The following is a 20,048-nucleotide window of genomic DNA, read 5'->3' as shown; positions in this document are numbered from 1 at the left end:
CCTCTTTTAATATAGATGTAGCATCCACTCTGACATTATTAGGAATTCACTGCTAATGATGCAGGTAAGATGATGCAGGTTCTGGTCCAGGCTAAAAATTAGACTAGGGGACAGCACTATACCGGGGACAATAAAATCCCGGGCGTGAGCACTCTCGTATCCTCTCTCATCCTCCCTGAATCTACCAGATGATGGTTGCGGACAGTTTGGGACAGTTGCGGACTGTTGCGGACAAAGTGCTGTAGCTGCATGTAGCTGTTTGAAAACTCTCTAAGACATTTTCCAAGTCTGTTCTATACAAAATATTGACACTAAGAAGAATGTAGATAGCAAAATCTATGTCGTTATACAATCGTGTAATTAGCTTTACGTGAGTAATCAATACATTGTTTAATCGAACTCATTTCGGAGTATTGGTCTAGTGAGGTTAATGAGGTTTATTTTAACAGATCTTAACACAAAAGACAAACACATGTCAAAATGGGCATTCCTAAGCTGGTAGTACATAAATACGTAGACGACGCAAGGCTACTATTCAAAGGACTAAACGGAGTATTTGTTGTTCATAAAACCGCAGGTAGCTTGTTTCCAGCTATGAGATCAGTAATCATCTTGAATTTATGTAAAGGTAATAGTACTTCCTTTATCAGGTAAAAGGTACTACTTTGCCATCATGTATTTTACATATTTTCGCATTTTTAGATTTAAACAATACGTACGTAAGACCTCCTTCTAAACACGTGGCTATAGAAGGTCCTACAAACGCACCGATGAAAGTTATTGTACGCGATAGTTTTGCTGATAATACATTGGTAGTAGGACCTCGATATCAACCAAAGGATTTTAGGCTATCATGTACAAAAATTATGCCAGAAGATTCTTCTGGAGTTACTGTTTGTGGTCTCAACTATGGTAATAATACAATACGTTGCATAAAAAATTCCAGAGTTACAAGATTTTACAAAGTTAAAGGAATGCTTGGTCAGGCAACAGATAACTATTTCTCTTCTGGAAAAATAGTCGAGAAATCTACGTATAAACACATAAAACGTGGTCATATCGACAAAGTATGCAGCATAATGCAGTCTTCTCATCAAAAGAAGATGTACGAGTACGTACTGAAATCTGTAACTCGAAAACCTGTATAAAACAATTCTTTTCACTCTACATATAGCAAAATTTAACTGCATCTAAATATAGTGATTAGACTGTGGATCTTTTTGAAGAATAAAATTTTTAGGCATCAATTGCTGGCTAGAGAAGCTAAATACAAATTTATATTCTTCAATAATTATATTCTCGAATGCTTTCAATTTTTTTACTGTTTTAAATTGCACCTACTCACTTTTGTCATAAATGCATAAAATTCGTAGTCTAATAATACATATTCTTCTGTATATTCGCAGATTATGTGGGGTTGATCTAGACAGTCAAGCAGCATACGAACTGGCAGTGAAAGGTCTATTAAGACCAGTGGATCCAAATATTCCCATATTATATGCAATCAAATGTATAGATTTTTCACCCCCTGAGTTTACATTAGGCAAGTAACATCTACAGCACCAGAAAATTTTACCTATTTTTATTATAAACTCATAGAAGTCTCTCCAGTATAACGTGCATAACACTCTAATGCAATATGATTTTATAGAAGTCGTTTGTATAAACGAATACGAAATGTACCTGAAGACTTTAATTCACGATCTTGGAATGAGACTCCGTAGCACAGCCACCTGTACTCAAATTCTCTGTCTTCAAGATGGTTTATTTACTTTGGAACATGCATTATTAAAAAAGAACTGGACTCTGGAATCTATCTTGGAAAACATTAGCTTATGCCGAAAGATTCTACTGCAGAATGAAAATGTGTGGAACCAAGAAAGTCCTGTATTGATAGATCATAATTCCGAAGCTAAGCTCACAGAACACCAGAAACAATTACTGGTATGAATATAGTTCATTAATTTTGTATAAAATGTATCATACACAATAAAATATTTATTCTACTACTACACATTTATTACACATTTGATACCAACAATGTACACGATTCGATTACAACAGATTAATCTTTATCAGTACGGTTACATTTCGCTCAGACACCTTTTTGAACGCTGACTGGGCTCGTGATCGTAGTGTTTATCTGTAGGTTTCATAGATCTTCCTCTAGATTTACGCTTTTTTGGCCACTGTTGCATTTTCATACTCATAGCTATAACACGTTTTTGGTGATCCAATTGTGGGAACAAATCTACAAGAAAAATATTAGATTTTTATATTAGATATTAGATTTCGATGATATTAGATTTCGATTTTTATACATTGTGATTTTTCTAGAGCTTCTTTGGCAGAGTTCATCTCTGCTTCTTGAATGCTATGACCGGATGCTTTCGCCAATCGTTTTCCTTGAAAATATACAGCTACAGTGTACACCCTAGTATTTGTGGGACCCTTACATTCGATTACTCTGCAAATAAAAGTCAGCAATTATTACATTTTTTGATGCTGCATTTAAATTCGAAATGTTATTACAACGTACTTATACACAGGAATGTCAGGCTCTCCACCATCCATTGTCCTCAACGTTAAGCAACATTGTTGCAATTTACTCTTTGGATCATTCCAATCTTGATTCATGATAAAGTCCTGCAAACGCGGGAAGAAACACACGTCGCAGAAAACATGACAATACTCTAAGCCCTTGTCGACGTAAAGAGCTCCTAAAAATGCTTCCAACAAATCAGCTCTGTCTTTAGTTTTTAATTCGGCTTTCGGATTTCCATAAAGCGCGTATTGAGTCATTCCTAAATCATCACAGACAACTGCTTGTGTTTTATTATTCACAAGGGAACTTCGCAAAAGCTGTAAAATAGGCAGACATTATATTACAGTTTGTAGTTCAACAGTAATTAAACTATGCTACTTACCGATAAGTGACCCTCATGATGCTCTGGAAAATACTTGTATAAGTACTCTGAAACTATGAGTTGTAATACAGTGTCTCCTAAAAATTCTAAACGTTGATTCGAACCCAGCGTTAGGTTTGTGTATCCTATGCTGCGATCAGTAAATGCTCTCGCTAGGAGACGAATGTGATTAAATTCGATGCCAATGGTCTCTTCGAATTTCGTTAATTTCTGTACGACACAAAATCCTAATTAAGTTTCCTAACTAATTTTAACGGTACATTCATTAACATATACATTTACCTGTAACAATTCAAACCTCGGTATCCACTGTCTGTCGCCAGTTGGTTCTTGCTCTTGCAAAGGATGTTTCGGATAGTTCACCCAAACTTTTATGAGATCTTCTTCATCCTTGAACAGTGTTTCGCCGAACACTCTGTCAGCTACTTCTATACCTCCGTCGAGGAACAGCGAGCCCATCAATGCTTCGAAACAATTCGCCATAGCGTGTCTCAATTCCAAATCGTGGCACAGATCACTGCCATGGGCGTAGAGCATGTATTCCTCCAAGTTCAATTTTTTCGCTAGCACGGCAAGATGTTGATTTTGGACGATCGCTGCTCTGTAAGTTGCCAAACCACCTTCTTCCAAGTCAGGGAACATGTGAAACAAGTGAATCGACGTGAGAAATTCAACGACAGCGTCTCCCAAAAATTCCAATCTCTCGTTGTGCGCTATCGAGGATTCCGTTTCCGTTCTCGCGCCGAATCTCGACATTATATTGATCAATGTATTAATACCACGTTTCCGTGTGTTCATATAATGAATTCGTCGATCGCCATACTCGGGCTGCCTTATTCCACAGTTGGTCAAAGAATTTCGAGCATGGTCTGGGTTCGTACCGAAGTTTTCGCGGTAGCTTGGATGGGTCAACGCTAATTGGAGAAAGTACCTATTCTTAAACTCGTATCCTAACGTGCGCTCCAAATTATTCAAAGATTTGTGGAATCTCAAATGGCAAACAAGCACGGGAATTAGCATGGCGTGCTGTACCATGTCGCACATGATCCCAGTTCTGTAAAATCCCTCGGAGCTAACATCCACAGTGACGTCACGCTTCATTTTACTTTGCGTTCGCAATTCTTGGAGCTTGTTCTCCTTCGCTTCCAGCTTTCTCTTATCTTCGAACGATGGCTTCGGCATGTTAGCTAGCAAGTGACGAAATTTCACGTAGTCCCTCCATGCTTTTTGATAACTGGAATGAGAAGCGTGAAGTTGAAACCTCCTGTCCTTGACGACTAAAGGTGTGCAAGAACCCGAAAATGCCAGGTCGGGACGGATCGAGAATTGTATTCGGGATCGGAATGGATTCTCGAATATACTCAGGAATATTCTCAGGAATTCCAATATATTCGATAATCCCGAAATTATCGAGAAACCGACTCGTCTCGACCCGTCCCAACCATCGGATACCTGACATTTTCTCGCACACCTCTACTGCCAACGAACAATTTTATAAGAGCACATATATTTACTCTGCATTTCCCGCATAGCTAAGCTGTGGAGGCCGAATTCCAAAATGAACAATTTCCGGGTAAGCAATCACACCAGGGGACAGATCTGTTTGGTTCCTGTCCAACTGATCCACGCGAACGCTGCACGGCTTTTTCCCCGGAAACGTGACTATCATACCCTTCACCTCGTCCGCAAAATTTTGCCACTTATACTGAGGCATCTCCACTAGTTTAGGTAGATCTCCTGGGTCTATTAATAATTTACTACTTTTTATCAAATAATTTAGTACTTCGTTCATGGATAAGATTTCTTGTCCATTGTCGGCCAAGTCGCGCACAAATCTCGGCATAAAATGAAACTGTCCACAGCCAGATTTATCTTGCGCGGCTTTTAAATCGAAATCAACAAGCTCCAATACTTCCTTGAATAAATAATTTTCTGAAAATGAAAGTGATCTATTAAATATATGCTACAGTAAAACATGGCGAGTGCAAAGCATGATGAATCTTACGAAAGAAATCCAATTCCTGGACAGTAAAATTTTCTGGTAATTTCTCGTCTATGTACAGAATCGTGTATTCTATATTAAATCTGATCACTTTGCACGTCGGCAATTTGACGAGAGGAAAATGAGAGAGCATCGAGAATCCTTCGAATATAAATTCGTGTTCGTCGTGCTTGATAATTGTTGGTGTTTTAGTGAGGAAATTCGTTGGCGGACTAATTGTTATTCGATAATGAAACAGTTTGTCCGCGTTCGTGGAATTTAAATCACATTTAAATATTGCCCCTTCTCCCGCGTAAATGCCATGGCGAATTCCCGATCTTCTCGACTTGGCACTGCATCTACACAATGGTCCATCGTTCATCTGGAAGGCATCGAATTTTTTCAAGAATTCTTTAAACTAGTCTGAGCATCGGCAAACCCTTGAAGGAGCATACTTACTTCCCCTGGATCGTTGAACCACATTTCTGGGTGTAGTCTTTGCGGATGCTGTTTCTTTGCCATTAGTTCCTCCATTGTTCTATCATCTTCGTCCATTGAACTATCGCTGTCCGAAGAAGAACTGCTACAAACTTCTGATTTGTGCCTACATAGACGTGCTCTAGTTTTCCTCGGCGGTGGTTCATAAGGAGGCTGTGAAATACAAAATTAATAATTCGAATACGTAAGGACTTTCAGTTCTAGTCCGTAGTTACTAGACTGCAGATTTTATACATTTATGAGAATGGATGAAATAGAAAATCATTACAGTAAACGCACATGCAGAGCTCTTGCAGTTGCTGCTCTATCCAGCAATGTATTCCTAAACAGGTCACATAATTCGCGCAATTTTAGTGTGCCTTTCATTATTTTCGGATTACTCTCATCTCTGTTATAATACAAATCCGCCGGTGCGGTACGTGTCCAAACTTTTCTCGCATTTTCCATTATACCTTCAGGTCCCATCGCCGACAATTCATCCATTTTCCTTTCCATATCTTTACTGGTTGCACAATAATCCTGCCTGTAAATTAACACGATAGTAACAAGTGTTTCTGAAACACATTGATAATAATTTTGAATGCTACCTATATTTCTCGAGAAGTAACTCTCTTTCTGTTAGGTCCCTTTTACCAGAGAGATTGTTTTTCGGACTACTAGGTCTAGAGGAGTAAGACTCTTGCGATCTCGATCGTTTCCTGTTTCTGTGACTAGAGTATGACTTTTGAGAACGTGACTTGTACGTGGATCTCCTTCTGTAAGACGATCTTCTATCAGAGGAGTCATCGGTGTGCCATCGTTCTCTAGAATATGATCGGTCCCTACGATATTTCGAGTTTCTATCTCTCTTGTATCGTGATTTATATGGCGATCTGCTAGATCTGGATCTACTACTGGAACTTCTGGAACGTTTCCTGCTACTCAAATAACTACTCGAAGATTCCTTATCTCTGTATTTCCAGTTAGATCTCCTACTTTTAGTGGAATCGTTACTTTCGTCGTACACAGACATCTTGGTCTCTTCTTCTGCTTTTCTAGTCTTGTACCAAGAATTCTTAGTATCTTGCGATTTGTTCCAATCGTACGAGTAGCTATTGGAAGTCCAATTGCTGGTGGTATTGTTGTGATAAGTAGATGTATCATCCCAATTTGAATTGAAATTTCCTGTAGCTGGTTGAGTGTAACCAAGAGCCCCATAGTTTTGATTATTGGATTGTGGCTGTGTTTGATTTTGGTAAGAAGCATCGGAGTAAGTGTTTGGAGCATCGTTTCTGTAACTAGGTGCTATAGATTGATACGAAGGGATCAAATTGGCTGGTTTATTGTCTGGCATAGTAGAAACAGGTATCTTGTAAGATGGTGGAGGCTGCCTATAGTTCGGCGGTGGGAAGTTTGGAGGAGGCACAGAATAGTATCCCATGTTCTGTGGTTGAGCAACCCCCGAATTCCAACTATTTGGTTGGTCAACATTTGGAGGAGGACTTGCCATTTTTTGTACAACACTTCACCTGAAGATCAAACAATTATTGAATCGCATTTTAATTCAATTATTTTCCAACTATAATTCATGAATAATTTAATTGCAATTCTGCACAGTTATAATTCAAAACCTCAACTCGCATCTCAAGGAAATTCAAAATAAACGATTGACGACCGCGTTTTACATTGTTGCTTTAATCTTTTACTTCGAATTAGAGGTTAGAAATAATTAACAACCAGTGATAAAACTTTGACTTATAGAATTAAACTTCGACTTGCAGACGCTTTTCTCGAAATCTAGATACAAAGGTAAACATGACCATGTTAGTTATACAGTACAAGTAATTTGAGTTCAACTAAATTTACATGTTGATTCGTACAAGTTTCTACAGCGTAGCAGAAATAAATGAATAAAATTGTCATCCGATAGAAATGTTCAAATTATAAAAATTCGAATTACTCCGAGGTCCGACTGTCAACTATGTATATATATGCTAAATATGTGTGTATATGCATGACGCATATGAAGCTCTGTAAGGATCTACTGAATCTTGCACATACTTACCTGTATTCGATCAATGTTTGATTTTCTTCAATGAGATGAAATTCCGATAGCAAATTTAGTCGTGCAAATAAATAAAAGATGGAGAATTCATTATCCTTCCACTCTGTTTTGACATTTGCTCAGAATAAAATGTGTATGTGATCACATTTTTCGGAATACTGTGTATGCTAAATTGCAAACTAGTACGACATCTACAGGTGTATGAAACATGTTACCTCTTCTGGCGGCCTCTATACTCTATACAGCAAATTAATTCAAGTTTCTCATAAATAAGTGCTCGATTCATTCACGATTGCTATTTACGCAAATATCGAAAATACTTGTATAACATACTTTGTTCCATCTCTATCATTGACGACTTCAAAAAGCAGACCTGAGACGAAGCGTCTCTCTTTTCTTCAGTTCAAACAATTTCAATTAATCGCCACACTTTCAAGGACCGAAGCACCACCTTCTGATCGAACGTGAAACACAATTCAAATTAGTCAAAGAATAATAGACAATTATAATTGTGGTACGACTTGCCGAAACATTTTTCTGTCTGTTCCAAACAATGAAAACCACAGTTAAGTAAAGGTCAAGGAAATAAAAACTTAATATATAGATTTCATTTTTTCTTTTGTTCAATAAAACCATTATCACGGTAAATAATATATTTATCTTCGATTTCTGACTACAGAAATTAGTCTATCCAAATTTTAGACAATACCTGGCAACCTAAACATATAAATTGTTATTCGAAAAAATTGAAGTTACGCACGCCTAGACAATCCAAAGAATTTACGATTTACGTTCTATAGTGCAGTAGCACATTCAGTACCGCGTTATTATTGTAAAAGTTATTATTAGTTGGTTGTAGAATGCTAATATCGCTCCGCGTGCACGGGATTGATATTATTTATAATTTCAGGTAGCCATGTTCTGCCTTGAGCGTTCAACATTCAACATGGGCGTTCCTTTCGTCGTCTGCAAAGTGTCAAATGCTTTGCGTGCAACGAAAATGTTCAGAGACAGCAGCGGATTTTAGCTGTGCGAAAACATTGAAGGATCGATCGTGATATCGACGTTCGCTAAATGCCTTCGAGTAAACGAACGACACATATCCATTCGGGGAAACCGCAATTTCTGCTCTCCAATGGTCGCGACTCGATACCAAGAAGCATCAATCGTCAGGTATCCGTTTCCGAGCGAATAATTAAATTAAATCGAAAGGAGTCAAAAGCACACGGCTTCGGCGACGTTTGAAATTACGCTTTCGTTCCTGCAAATCAATGGAACTTTATTTTTAAATGGCCACTCGAGCTCTGATGTGAGAGGTAAAGGTTATGCTTCGCCGAGGAACGAACGCTCGCGGTATTAAAACATTTTAAATGGTGTGATTATCGATTGTGTACAAAAGAACGCGACATTCGCAAGATACTGGTGTCGAATTACGGTCGAAAAATGCGAATGGCGTAAGGAAACAGTGAATCATCTCGTCCACTATCTGAATCAGCTGATCCTTGCATTGACAGAAAATCGAGCACGATACAGCGAACGGACGATTCGGCTATTCGCTATCAAGAATACTGATATGAGAGAGACGTTATTTTAAATATATGCATATACATATAGTACTTTCTAAGCGTGCAGTTTAGTAGAAAACAACGAATTAAAAATGTCAGTAAACAGTTCCATCACAACAGGCACACCAAGAGGTGGGAATCTACAGAATCGTAATTCTCAAAGATCAACGCTTTTGAAAGTAGTGATTTTGGGTGATGGTGGTGTAGGCAAGTCATGTCTTATGAACAGATTCGTGTCGAATCATTTCGACGAACATAGTTTTCATACTATTGGAGTGGAGTTCTTAAACAAAGACATTGAGATCAATGGAGAGGCGTATACGCTTCAGATATGGGACACAGCGGGGCAAGAAAGATTTAAGACCCTTAGAACACCATTTTACAGAGGCTCTGACATCTGTTTGTTGACTTACGCAGTCGACGATAGAACAAGCTTTAAAAATTTAGCACTTTGGAGATCTGAATTTCTTTATTACGCGGACGTTCAAGAGGGATCGACGTTTCCATTTATAGTTGTTGGCAATAAAGTAAGCAGAAACAAAGAAACAAATTTGGGCATTAAATCAGATTGAAAATATTTGTAGATATATTTTGTCCAACTCTGTCTAGAGTAAACAAAAAGTTACAAGTCATGCAGATAATCAACGAGGTGATTTTTACAGGTGGACGTTCCAGACTCTGAGAAACAAGTTTCCACGGAAGAAGCTCAAGCTTGGTGCGCTCAAAATGGCGATCCTCCTTTAGTAGAAACATCCGCGAAAGATGCGACTAATGTTGAGACAGCATTTGGCGCAGCAGTTGCTGCTTGGGCACAACTAGAAGCTAGATTAGAGCGTCCATTAGTTGAAGACACAGTTGATCTTTCGAAACAACAATCTCCTCACCGTTCGAGTTGTTGTATGCCAGTGTCCGGTACTGAGTAGGTCACAGATATAAAAAAATTTTAAATATTTTCTTTTTTTATGTTTTCACAACGTAACGCATGAAATCTCATTCTAAGCATTACAATTTCGTTGAGATTATCGAAACGAGTGGTAAGAAAGTAAAAATTATGCATTTTCGTAATGCAAACTGACGTTCTTCGGGAATAGACATGCAACATTTGTTTCGCACCTTTAAAGTGTACAGTATAATCGCAAATTGAGTTGACTCTTGCAGATGATTACTGTATCTAGGACATATAAGGACATTATATTGCATAAGTATAAGAATTTTATTCTTTTTTCTTTGACCTACAACAAAATTCGTCTATATTGGCAACATGATTAGACAAATCGAAACTTTTGCGTCTTGTGGCTACCTATTCGTTTTATTAAAGGTAATGTTTAGTATTATCATGGCAGTGAGAATTCTGCGCGTAACACGCTTCTTCTTTTAGGTCTAACAAAATAATTTGAAGAGATATCTTGCCTGTCTACAATACTTTCTTCGCAATAAGGTGAATTTCCATTCTATCAACAATTGTTTTGTCGACCTTTACTGAGTTTAATTATCATTATTATTATTATTATCATCATCATCATTATTATTATTATTAGCGATGTTTACTTTTTACGTTGTCGATGAACGTAACATAACATTTTCACGAACCGTACTCGCCTAGATCTGCTGGGAGAGGTTCTCTTTTCTGTTTTCTTCAGTTCTTTCGACATACTCAAATTCAAGTTTATAAAACACGCGGGAGAGATAATGTTTTGTGATTGATCTTTCCAGAATACAACTCTAAAGTGTAAGGTCAAATCGAACGTCCTACTCGTATCACGCTTTGTGCAGCTCATGAGCTACAGACAGTATTTTAAGTGTTTCGTACACCATTGGCTTGTGATAAGATAATATTAGTAATAATCATTACCATTAACTGCTTTATAAATAAGGAATAGATATAAATTGTAATTTAGCTTTGTAATCTAAATTTGCCTTATCCTTGCAGCACAAACTAAGGGCAGTGGTATAATGTATAGTATACATATGTATGTATAATTTCGAAATACAATAAAAAAAAAAAATACATACTCTGCTGCTCTTGGAATGTTCTGCAGTTGGTGTTTAAAGATTTTCCTACGAAATTAATAATGTTATAACAACGGACAAAGCTTTTTGTACAATCCTAAACGAGTATGAATCGCATTCCTAAAGCAACGTAACTTGTTCGAAAAGCTACTTGTGACTTTAGCTATGCTTTGCATACCAAGAATAAAGAGTATGTAACGTCATTGTAATTGAAAAAATTGTTTCAAGTGACGAAGCTCGCATTAATTTTGTATGTGACGTGCATGCTGGTGCTTTTTGTATAGCTACATGTGGGATATATAAATTCCTAGCATCGTATTGAAAATGTGTTGGTTCGGATACGAACTATATATAAAGTTTAATATCATATCAAGGTGAGAGTGACTCACCGACGCTATAACATATAGGATCAGTTCTGTACTAATTAAATACGTTTTATACTATCGATTGCGAACTTCATTAACGATATTACAGATATCACCTTTTTGTACAGTATATGTTGCATTTATTATAGTACATTTTATTTATTCCAAGAATTTAACGATACGATTTAATGTGTGTTTACACTTTATAAATTTTATAATTCGGAGCATCCGTTTTGCAAGGATAAAGAAAAGAAATAAAGATATTCTGGGCTTGTTTAAAATTGATAAAATATATTGGTAAAAATGTCTTTGATACCTCGCTTAAATTTCTAATTACACAAACGAATTTATATTTTATATTATATTGTACAAATAACAATGGTTTTCCCATGGTAATTGTTCACAATACAATCGTTTTATTGTAACGAATGACATCACACGATGCAATATTCAAGAACACAGGTGCACACTTTTTTCTTTCAAATGTTACGGTCGTTGGAACGATTAAACGCGTATAAAATATGTTACAATATAAAAAAATTAGAATTAAGAATAACATAAAAGCTTGGAGAAAAGTGTGCGCGTATATTTATGATACTTTTCTCGTTGAAATTTTCTAATGATATTTACAAATCAAGTGTGTTTTATATTCGTCCATATCAAAGATCAATCTTCCAGTATTTTTGTATACAAATTTGCCATTTATAGAAATCTTTTATTCGATGACCATTGAACCATGCTACCTTTTTCTAACGAACAAACTGAAGGATCGCATTCTGTATGCATGAAATAACTATGCATTGTGACAGCATAAGGAATAAACTTAAACTAGAAAATTCTCCTCCACGCGTTTCTGCGTACATCCTGAAATTTGGAGCTATCATATACTTTTCTATACATGCTTGCCGCATGTTATTCATTTCTTTCTAAAGTTCCTCGCATCGTGAGAACTTTACAATAATGTACAGATATGTACATTCTCGACGTAAGGATACAATGTTATGATTGCATCTATTGAAACGGCTAATGACAATGTTCTGTAACGTCTACGATAACAGACTTTTTCCATCCGAACAAGAAATAACCGATCGCCGCGCCGAACACTACGGCGAAGCCCAACCAGACATTGTAAGTCATGAAGATCAGCATGAGGAAATACGACAGGACGATTTGCACTATGTGTAAGAACGTTTGAAATGTATGCATCCATGACAACATTGTGGGCCTGCACAGATGTAGATACACGGAACAGATTAATGTCAAGTCAAATGTCGAACCATTGGGATAATGTTCATCGTTAGATTGTGGATTTTATGCATTTATGGTAAAAACGAGTAGGTGCAATTTCAAACAAAATACAGGCTAAAACAATTTAAGGAACAATGCAATTCCAGTTTGGCTCCTGACCATTATAATCGTGACAAACAATTTTCATTTTGCATAAAAATCCACAGTCTACTCATCGTAACAGACACGTTGCATCAGGCATTAAACAGTTAAAAAAAAAAGAAGAGAAAAGAAAGAGTTGCCAAAGAAAAATAAAGCAAAGAGAAGAGATTTAAATGTGATTCCCAAAGGTGAAAAGAATGCATGCAACGATACAGGAGATTGATCTGTAGAATCTTGAAGAATGTGTTTTCACGATCAAGCTGTGTGTTATTACAGAAGAAAAAGAAAAGACAAAAATTGTTAAGAGGCCGGCCAAACATGTTCATCTACTTACGGCTGTTTGTGAATTACTTCTCCAACCGTACTAAAAAATAAAATCAAGTTGAACAATGAATAGAGCAACTCTTTTGCGGGATCGAGTCGAGTTATAGAAAATCAGGGGATCAACTAAGGATCGGCTGCAATCAGTGCACTAAAGACTTACTGGACGACACGGTTATCCTCGGCCACGACGTTCTTCTCCGCCGGCATAGTGACGCGTCTATACTGGAGGGCATTGTAGGTCTTCCAGAACAAGTATTCCCGATAATACTTGAGACCCTCGTAGAGCGCAGCCATGATCATGATACCGATCATGGACCCTATGAGGCCGCCGACCGACGAGATTTTCCACGATTCGAACAACACGTTCTCGCAGTATCCACCGTGGAACGTCATCTGCAATTGCAACCACCACGTGTTACAACCCCCGGCAACATGACCTGCACATTAAGCGGCTACACCACCATGCAAATTTAAAATTGGTGTTGCTAAATGTCCCCTAAATATCCCCTAAAAAGATACTTTCATTTTATCAAACAATTACCGAGAAAATATGTTTATTTTTACCAATAAGTTCAATCTTGCGATGGTGGTGTAACCCCTGATTCTATGACATCTTTCGGCGAAACAGAGTGAATGGTTTGAGCAGGATCATTTCTGTGTCATTCTACACGATCGTTGAAACCGTACACTCCGATTTACCAGGCATACGTACCGACATACCGTGCATCCCCATATTGGCACACGCATCCCTGCTGGCAGTGTGATTCATGGCCATGCTCCCGTGGTCATGCATGCTCCCGTGGCCCATGCCACCATGAGACATGTGTGCATCGTGAGACGCGTACATCTCTGATGCGTTCATCATGTGCGACATATGATCGTGGGACATCTACACAGAAAGAAACGACTTCAGTACATGATTGCATAGACGAATCGCCATCGAGCGGTCTTCTTACATTTATCAACTAATTGTCTACTTGCCAGTTACACGAAATTTCATTAAACCAAGCTTGAGTTAGACAATGGCCGAGGCTCTTTTTCAGATTATCAATCCTTTCCATGTTACTTCGAGCATACTCGTCGAAAGACGACAAATTTTTAAATTTGTTTAATGGCGAGTATATCGTTCTTTTCTCGAAAAACAGTTTAACGTTTTAACTTCTAATTTTTCCTTTCCATTGAACGAGAACAGTTTGAAGACGTGAAATTGTTACAAGCTCGAAGGTGATATTGTGATGTTAATTTATGTAACTTCGTACCGTTACTTAATCTGTTTGTTGCACTTTAGGCAAGTGTTTTTAGTTGTTCGCCCATAAACGAATAAAAGGATTCGGTATCTTAAGACAACAAGTTAAATACAACCGTTCGATAATACCTCGTAGGAATGATAATTCGCGAACGGTTTAAATATTCAAAGCCAGGCAAATGTCTCGTGTTCGGACGCACGTATCTTCCGGGTTTGCAGAAAATTATCACAACTATCTATCCTTTTAGAATAATATGCGATTCGCTCGGAGGTCGAGGCAGTATATGTACAAAATACCCGTCGAGAACTGGGACTGGACAGTTTACTGCCTTGTAAACGCACGAGGAATCATTGTTGCCACAGCAATCAGCGTAGAGAAGAGAACAAATTCTGATCCCGATATGACAAAAACTGGCGTGTCGCAACCAGTCACGGAGGAGCGAGACTTTTTCATACTTTAAATAACGGAACGCTATTTATAGGCGTTTGAATGACTGTGCTACATTGGAGGGACACTCCGAAATCTGTTTTTGCCGGTACCTATTTTTCAAGTCGGAAGAAACAGCGTACGCGGTGAAACGGTAGAAAATTATAAATAAATCATGCGGAAAACATAAATGGGCGAATTTTGAATCTGTGGACCGTACGAGGGTTAATACGATTTCCAGTTGATACAGTTTAAATCAGGGTGTACAGTTGAATGAACATGCCTATTAGCGAGCAAGGGTGCCCACCGATGCCCTTGGGCACAGCCAGTGTCGCCAGAGGAGGGGAGGGAGCACGAATCGAGGGGAATACAGTTATCCTCTCTCTGCCAGTATCGGAGTACGCACGACAGAGACGAAACGCGTCACGTGGCCGGACCGTGGCGGAAGCATGGGGGAATAGCGCGGTAGGAGGGGAAATTAGAGTGGGGGAACAAGTCCTGAACAAGTCCGGAGTTCTGCGTGGCGAACACCTGTTGCGCGAATCCTCGATTCGTGCGAATCGCACAATATTGATCACGTGTGCGCGATGCAATCGAAAACCAGCGTTCCGCGGATATCTGCGTGCAATTGAATGATTGCGATCTCGACTGGAGATTTGCATTCGAGCGGATCTCCTAGCGTCATCGCGAAAACGAGCCTTTTGCGATCGGATGCGTTGATGCTAGAGGTGTGCGAGAATGTCGGGCCGGGTCGGATCGGGAATTTTTTCTCCGATTCGCGAGAGTAATCCCGAAGATGATGGGGATCACGGATATATCGAGATTTCCGAAAGTTATCCTGGAAATTGCCGAAAAATTCTAAAGCTTTCGAGAAGCCTCGGGTTCTCGCACACCCCCGATGCATGCTGCACGATATCGAAGGGGAAATCGGCGGATCTGCCAGGATCCTATTCGTACTTTCTGATTCTTAATTAGCAGAGCGGTTTTCGCGAGGCGATCCGTTCCCCTTCGGCAGTCTGCCAGGCTAGCCGTGAACAAGATTGGATCAGGAGTAGCAGAAGAAACGAGTTCATGATTGTTACTGTTGCTCGAGCTGGTCGGCGCGGAACAAAGAGATGGAGCGAAAGAGAGCGAGCGGGAGGAGCTGGGGGAAAAAAAGGACAGACACGGGTCGGCGTACTTTCGAAAGCAGATTTCTTCGGGGATAGATTCAGTGGACCGACGTGACGTGGCTAGCATTCCTTTCCGTCGTCGGTACAACACCGAGTATGCACTGTCTCTACTCCTGCGCAACTAGGATCGCTTCTTCCACGAACCCGCATTGAAATCGCAATTTGCTACGCGGCTACCGATTTCGCTAGGAATACTGCAAGGATGCTCAATTATCTTTTTCGCATACTAATCCCAAGAGATGTTTCAGATAATGGCGAGCAGTCTCGCGTAGACTGCCAAAAAAGTCGATGTGTTTTTTATTGTATCTTTTAACCCTCGAACCAGGTAGATTAAAGTGGTGTTTGTGTGCTTAAAAATAATTCGTTCAATTCCAGAAGATAAACCGAAATTATTCTTAGTTTATCATATTTTTTTTTGTTTTATTAAAGATTTGCCGAAAAAGAACGAAATTTCGAAGTTTAAGTGCTCCCCATTTTTCAAGATCAATTGTTTATTTTGGTAGGGCCGATAACGATGAGCATACTGATCGGAGATCGGTTTCTTTTCTTACATAAATCAAGAAGAGAATACAGAAGTGTCAGAACGAAATTCCGAGCTGGAGCGATCACTTCCACTTCGCAAAGGGGTTCGGAAGCAATCTCACGCGTAGACACACGTCACACGTGAAGTCCAAGTGAAAAAAGTTTCAACGCTACTATGAAACGACCAACTTCGAAACGACTTCGTGCTACTATAAAAACGACGAACAGTGTAAGCATTCTACTCTGATTATTGTTGTACAGCGGATTTTATGCATGTGCGACGAAAATCGATAGAAAAACATTAAAAAAACATTTAAACATAGGGCAAAAGACCCAATTACCTTGCTTACGTTAATTGTACCTATTTTGTAAATTGATTCGTGTGCCTGCAATGAAGACAATTCTTATTTTGCACAAAAATCCGCAGACTGATTATTTTGTTTCCGGACCGAGCCTCCCCCTTTTACACGATTTGCAGCGATTGTCAAGCATGGGGAAAATCGCATAAGGCAGATAGAGCTTCCATTGTCGACGCTTCCGCTTATCTTTGGTCCGATTATTTTCGCCGACAGCCATTTCGAGCCGAAAACAATACTTTTAGGCTCTCCCGTGCGGTCGCGGAACGGACGCGTTCAGAAATATCGAAGCGCGAAACGCGACGCTCCGATAGAATTCTACTCGACTGCGAGGAAATTGTAACACAATACGTTTCGCGTTTAAAAACAACGCAGTCTGCGAAACCGCGTGACGGACCTTCGTCCGGGATAAAGTAAAGTATAACCGAACGTTTGCTCTATCCCGTCCGTTCTAGCGGAGTTTCGGAATAGTTCCTTATCGCAGTTTGTTTGCTGGAAAAATGGCGGTTATTTGCACGCGGTTCCGATAAAAATTTTCGACGAATAATATTTGCGAAGCTGGGGATTACTCCGTGCAAATTTCCGATGCTTCCGTGCGTTTCATTTCTCCCTGAACTTAGGTCCACGACCGTGTTGTCGAATTTTATTATTTTACTCAACGATCCGATAGCAACGAATGCAACAGAAGATATTCTTATCTAGTATACATGCACACCAATCGACTTTCTGTTTTTTCCGCGCATCTAATTTCTCGTTAGAGCGGATATCCTCGACTGTGTTGTCGAATTTTATTATTTTATTCAACGATCCGATAGCAACGAATGCAAGAGAAGATACTTTTATCTAGTTCCAGAGACAACGAACGATCTTTTTTGTTCGTTGCGGTGGATATTTTAACTAAGTAACGGGACTTATCGCTGCTCGCGTATTTAGAAAGCGCGTTTAGTATGTATCGATTAATTGTACCTCGTTATTCAACATCCTTGAGCATGCTGTACAAACGCCATTGTCCGTTCGAACGGCAATGAGGAAAAAAAAAACGCGGAAATTGTACACGCGACGAAATAACAGCGGCATCGATCGAATTCTGAAAATCGGATACCAGGAGTAGCGAAAGAAAACAACACGGAAGAACGTTGGATTCTTTCCGATAAAGGATGACGCGTCGTTATTATTCGCGGTTAATAATTTCGCCGCGGTAAAGGGTTAACCGCGCACGATTAGAGTTCATGATAGGGTCGGGGGGACATCGTTCGAAAACAGGAAATTTGTCCTGAATGTTAATATATAGTGCTTCTATATTCGATTCGAGCGACACTCAAACCATTAAAGATCGTTTAGTTTAATTTTTATTCATTCTTATTTATCATAGCCGGGATTAGTTTCATCGTTCCGGGATTAGTTCGTTTCAACACCATATTTCAAGGGTTCAATAACTAAAATAATTCTAATATCATTTTTTGGTTTACATCTTCTGAAATTAGTCGCGGTAGGGATAAGTTCGAGCGACTGTATTGAAACGTCGGCGCGGGTCAGAAATGACTCCGGCATAGGCCTAGAACTCGCAGGCCTCCGAGAGTTAATCAGTGGATAATGAGCGATAATATCGAAGAAATTATATTACAATTATTTGACTCAGTGACCATTAAATCGTTAATACGAAACCAAACAAACATTCGACTTACACCGCTTTCGCATTAAGCGGCTCATTTAAATGTCTCGAGAATCGAGTTATTTCCGGTAATTGATCGCTTCGTTGATCGATGTCCCGATCGTCGATCGCTCGGTTAATCAGCGGCCTGATAATCGATTTTTCCGCTGATTGTTGTCCCGATAATCGAGATTCGAGTGTTTCGAGTCGAGCGAAAACGTCGAAGTATTTCCAATAAACGGGCTGATTAAAGGAAAAACGTCCTGCGGGAGTCCTATACGAATCCCTCAGGAATTTTCATATTGAAATACCAAGATTCCGTGCATTATGGTTTATCCCGGAAGAGGATGTCTCCTCGCGATGATTAATTCTCGCGAGAGTACGTTCATCGGTTAAAATGGTGACAATGGAGATTCCCGGTGACACGGCGAACACTTTAATCAAGAAATTATTATATTGCTCGCGAGCATCCTACGGGCAGTAAACGAGCAGTTAGGTAATGGAAAATTGAGCGGCCGAGCAAGGGCCGGGATATTGGTTCCAATTGAATCGATGACATATAATTGCTTGTAATTAACGCGCCAGTCCATCGACGTCGAGATTTCCTGCAGATTTCTGTGCGCGTAAATCGAATGGGAAACGCGCGATCGTGCTCTGTCGTTGCGAAAGACAAATGTTTACAGTATGCATTTAACAATTTCATCGAGGAGCACGTTCGCGGATTCTCGCGATCGGCGTACCGTTCCGCGATACATTCTCTTTTAATCGGTCCGTACTATCGCCTGGGTCCCGTTTGCGCGTAACATATGTCGTTTATGCATATACATCTCTGGAACAGGGGAGTTGACATTTATCTGCCTCGAGGAACGGAGACGTCCGTACTATTCAATTGGTCGTGAACGATGAATGAAATTGCAACGGTGACGCATTATAATAATCGATGGGAACGACGTGATTTAGATATGCATCGCGTTTGTTCGCAAGCGAAAGTTCTGTTGCATGGAGCTCTGACGTTCTAGCAACGAGAACGCAGCTGTCAATCTAGGTCGTTCGGTTTGACTTTGGGTCGAATTTGTACGAACGGGAACGGAGCGGGGGAATACGCGGCAATGGAAACGGCTGAACGAAACGGTTAAATAAAGTCCAGGTTGATCCGCGATCATCCCGCGACGAATCATCCGCGATTCGATGCATAATAGACGACCGACCAAATTCACTCACCTTTGCTGAAGAGTCGAGGTTATGTCACGCGTTCGATAGGATGCGTCGGGAGATTGACTCAGGTGCGATTACAGTCAATTGAAAAGAACACTTTCGCAGAGATTTCTCCGCGTGAACGGTCCTAGCAACCTCTCAGAGATCCATTAATAAACTGCACGCGACTTTCACGGTTTCCTCCATCGCCCCGTGGATATGTGAAATAACGAAGACTTGGCGTAATGGTTTGCCGCGAGTAAACACGTGACACTAGAGCGGTGGTAGGATGAATCCCATGGTGATCCGTCAGGTGGCGCTGCGGGTTCCGATCACAGTAATCTACGCTCGATATTTTTCGATTATTAACATTTATA

The 20,048-nt window shown here is 39.6% G+C and overlaps 5 protein-coding genes across 5 annotated transcripts in view; 2 read left to right on the top strand and 3 right to left on the bottom strand.

Annotated features, from left to right (window-relative positions):
• Positions 1 to 20,048, bottom strand: part of S6kl (ribosomal protein S6 kinase like) — a 126,007-nt gene that overhangs the window by 68,758 nt on the left and 37,201 nt on the right. The window lies entirely within an intron of this gene.
• On the top strand, positions 203 to 2,012 carry LOC143359665 (pseudouridylate synthase TRUB2, mitochondrial). Its single transcript, XM_076797784.1, has 5 exons — positions 203 to 370; positions 450 to 628; positions 703 to 1,111; positions 1,407 to 1,543; positions 1,652 to 2,012. The coding sequence occupies exons 2-5, from the start codon at positions 481 to 483 to the stop codon at positions 1,948 to 1,950; spliced, it is 993 nt and encodes a 330-aa protein (XP_076653899.1). The 5' UTR covers positions 203 to 370; positions 450 to 480; the 3' UTR covers positions 1,951 to 2,012.
• Positions 1,996 to 15,062, bottom strand: Drosha (ribonuclease 3 drosha). The gene is made up of 12 exons (XM_076797746.1): positions 15,053 to 15,062; positions 7,451 to 7,552; positions 5,994 to 6,914; positions 5,686 to 5,929; positions 5,368 to 5,559; positions 4,933 to 5,290; positions 4,442 to 4,859; positions 3,210 to 4,161; positions 2,928 to 3,137; positions 2,540 to 2,862; positions 2,322 to 2,467; positions 1,996 to 2,251 (listed from the first exon to the last, which is right to left on the bottom strand). The coding sequence occupies exons 3-12, from the start codon at positions 6,893 to 6,895 to the stop codon at positions 2,085 to 2,087; spliced, it is 3,912 nt and encodes a 1,303-aa protein (XP_076653861.1). The 5' UTR covers positions 6,896 to 6,914; positions 7,451 to 7,552; positions 15,053 to 15,062; the 3' UTR covers positions 1,996 to 2,084.
• On the top strand, positions 8,174 to 10,226 carry Rab9 (RAS oncogene family member Rab9). Its single transcript, XM_076797785.1, has 3 exons — positions 8,174 to 8,288; positions 8,361 to 9,542; positions 9,678 to 10,226. The coding sequence occupies exons 2-3, from the start codon at positions 9,108 to 9,110 to the stop codon at positions 9,936 to 9,938; spliced, it is 696 nt and encodes a 231-aa protein (XP_076653900.1). The 5' UTR covers positions 8,174 to 8,288; positions 8,361 to 9,107; the 3' UTR covers positions 9,939 to 10,226.
• Ctr1a (Copper transporter 1A) lies at positions 11,662 to 19,939 on the bottom strand. Its single transcript, XM_076797788.1, has 5 exons — positions 19,699 to 19,939; positions 13,816 to 13,992; positions 13,264 to 13,496; positions 13,114 to 13,143; positions 11,662 to 12,615 (listed from the first exon to the last, which is right to left on the bottom strand). The coding sequence occupies exons 2-5, from the start codon at positions 13,990 to 13,992 to the stop codon at positions 12,414 to 12,416; spliced, it is 642 nt and encodes a 213-aa protein (XP_076653903.1). The 5' UTR covers positions 19,699 to 19,939; the 3' UTR covers positions 11,662 to 12,413.

The sequence above is a fragment of the Halictus rubicundus genome, chromosome 12, assembly GCF_050948215.1.
Source record: "Halictus rubicundus isolate RS-2024b chromosome 12, iyHalRubi1_principal, whole genome shotgun sequence".
Lineage (NCBI taxonomy): Eukaryota > Metazoa > Arthropoda > Insecta > Hymenoptera > Halictidae > Halictus > Halictus rubicundus.
The sequence above is the reverse complement of the archived record's forward strand: the minus strand, read 5'-3'. Positions and strand labels throughout refer to the sequence as shown.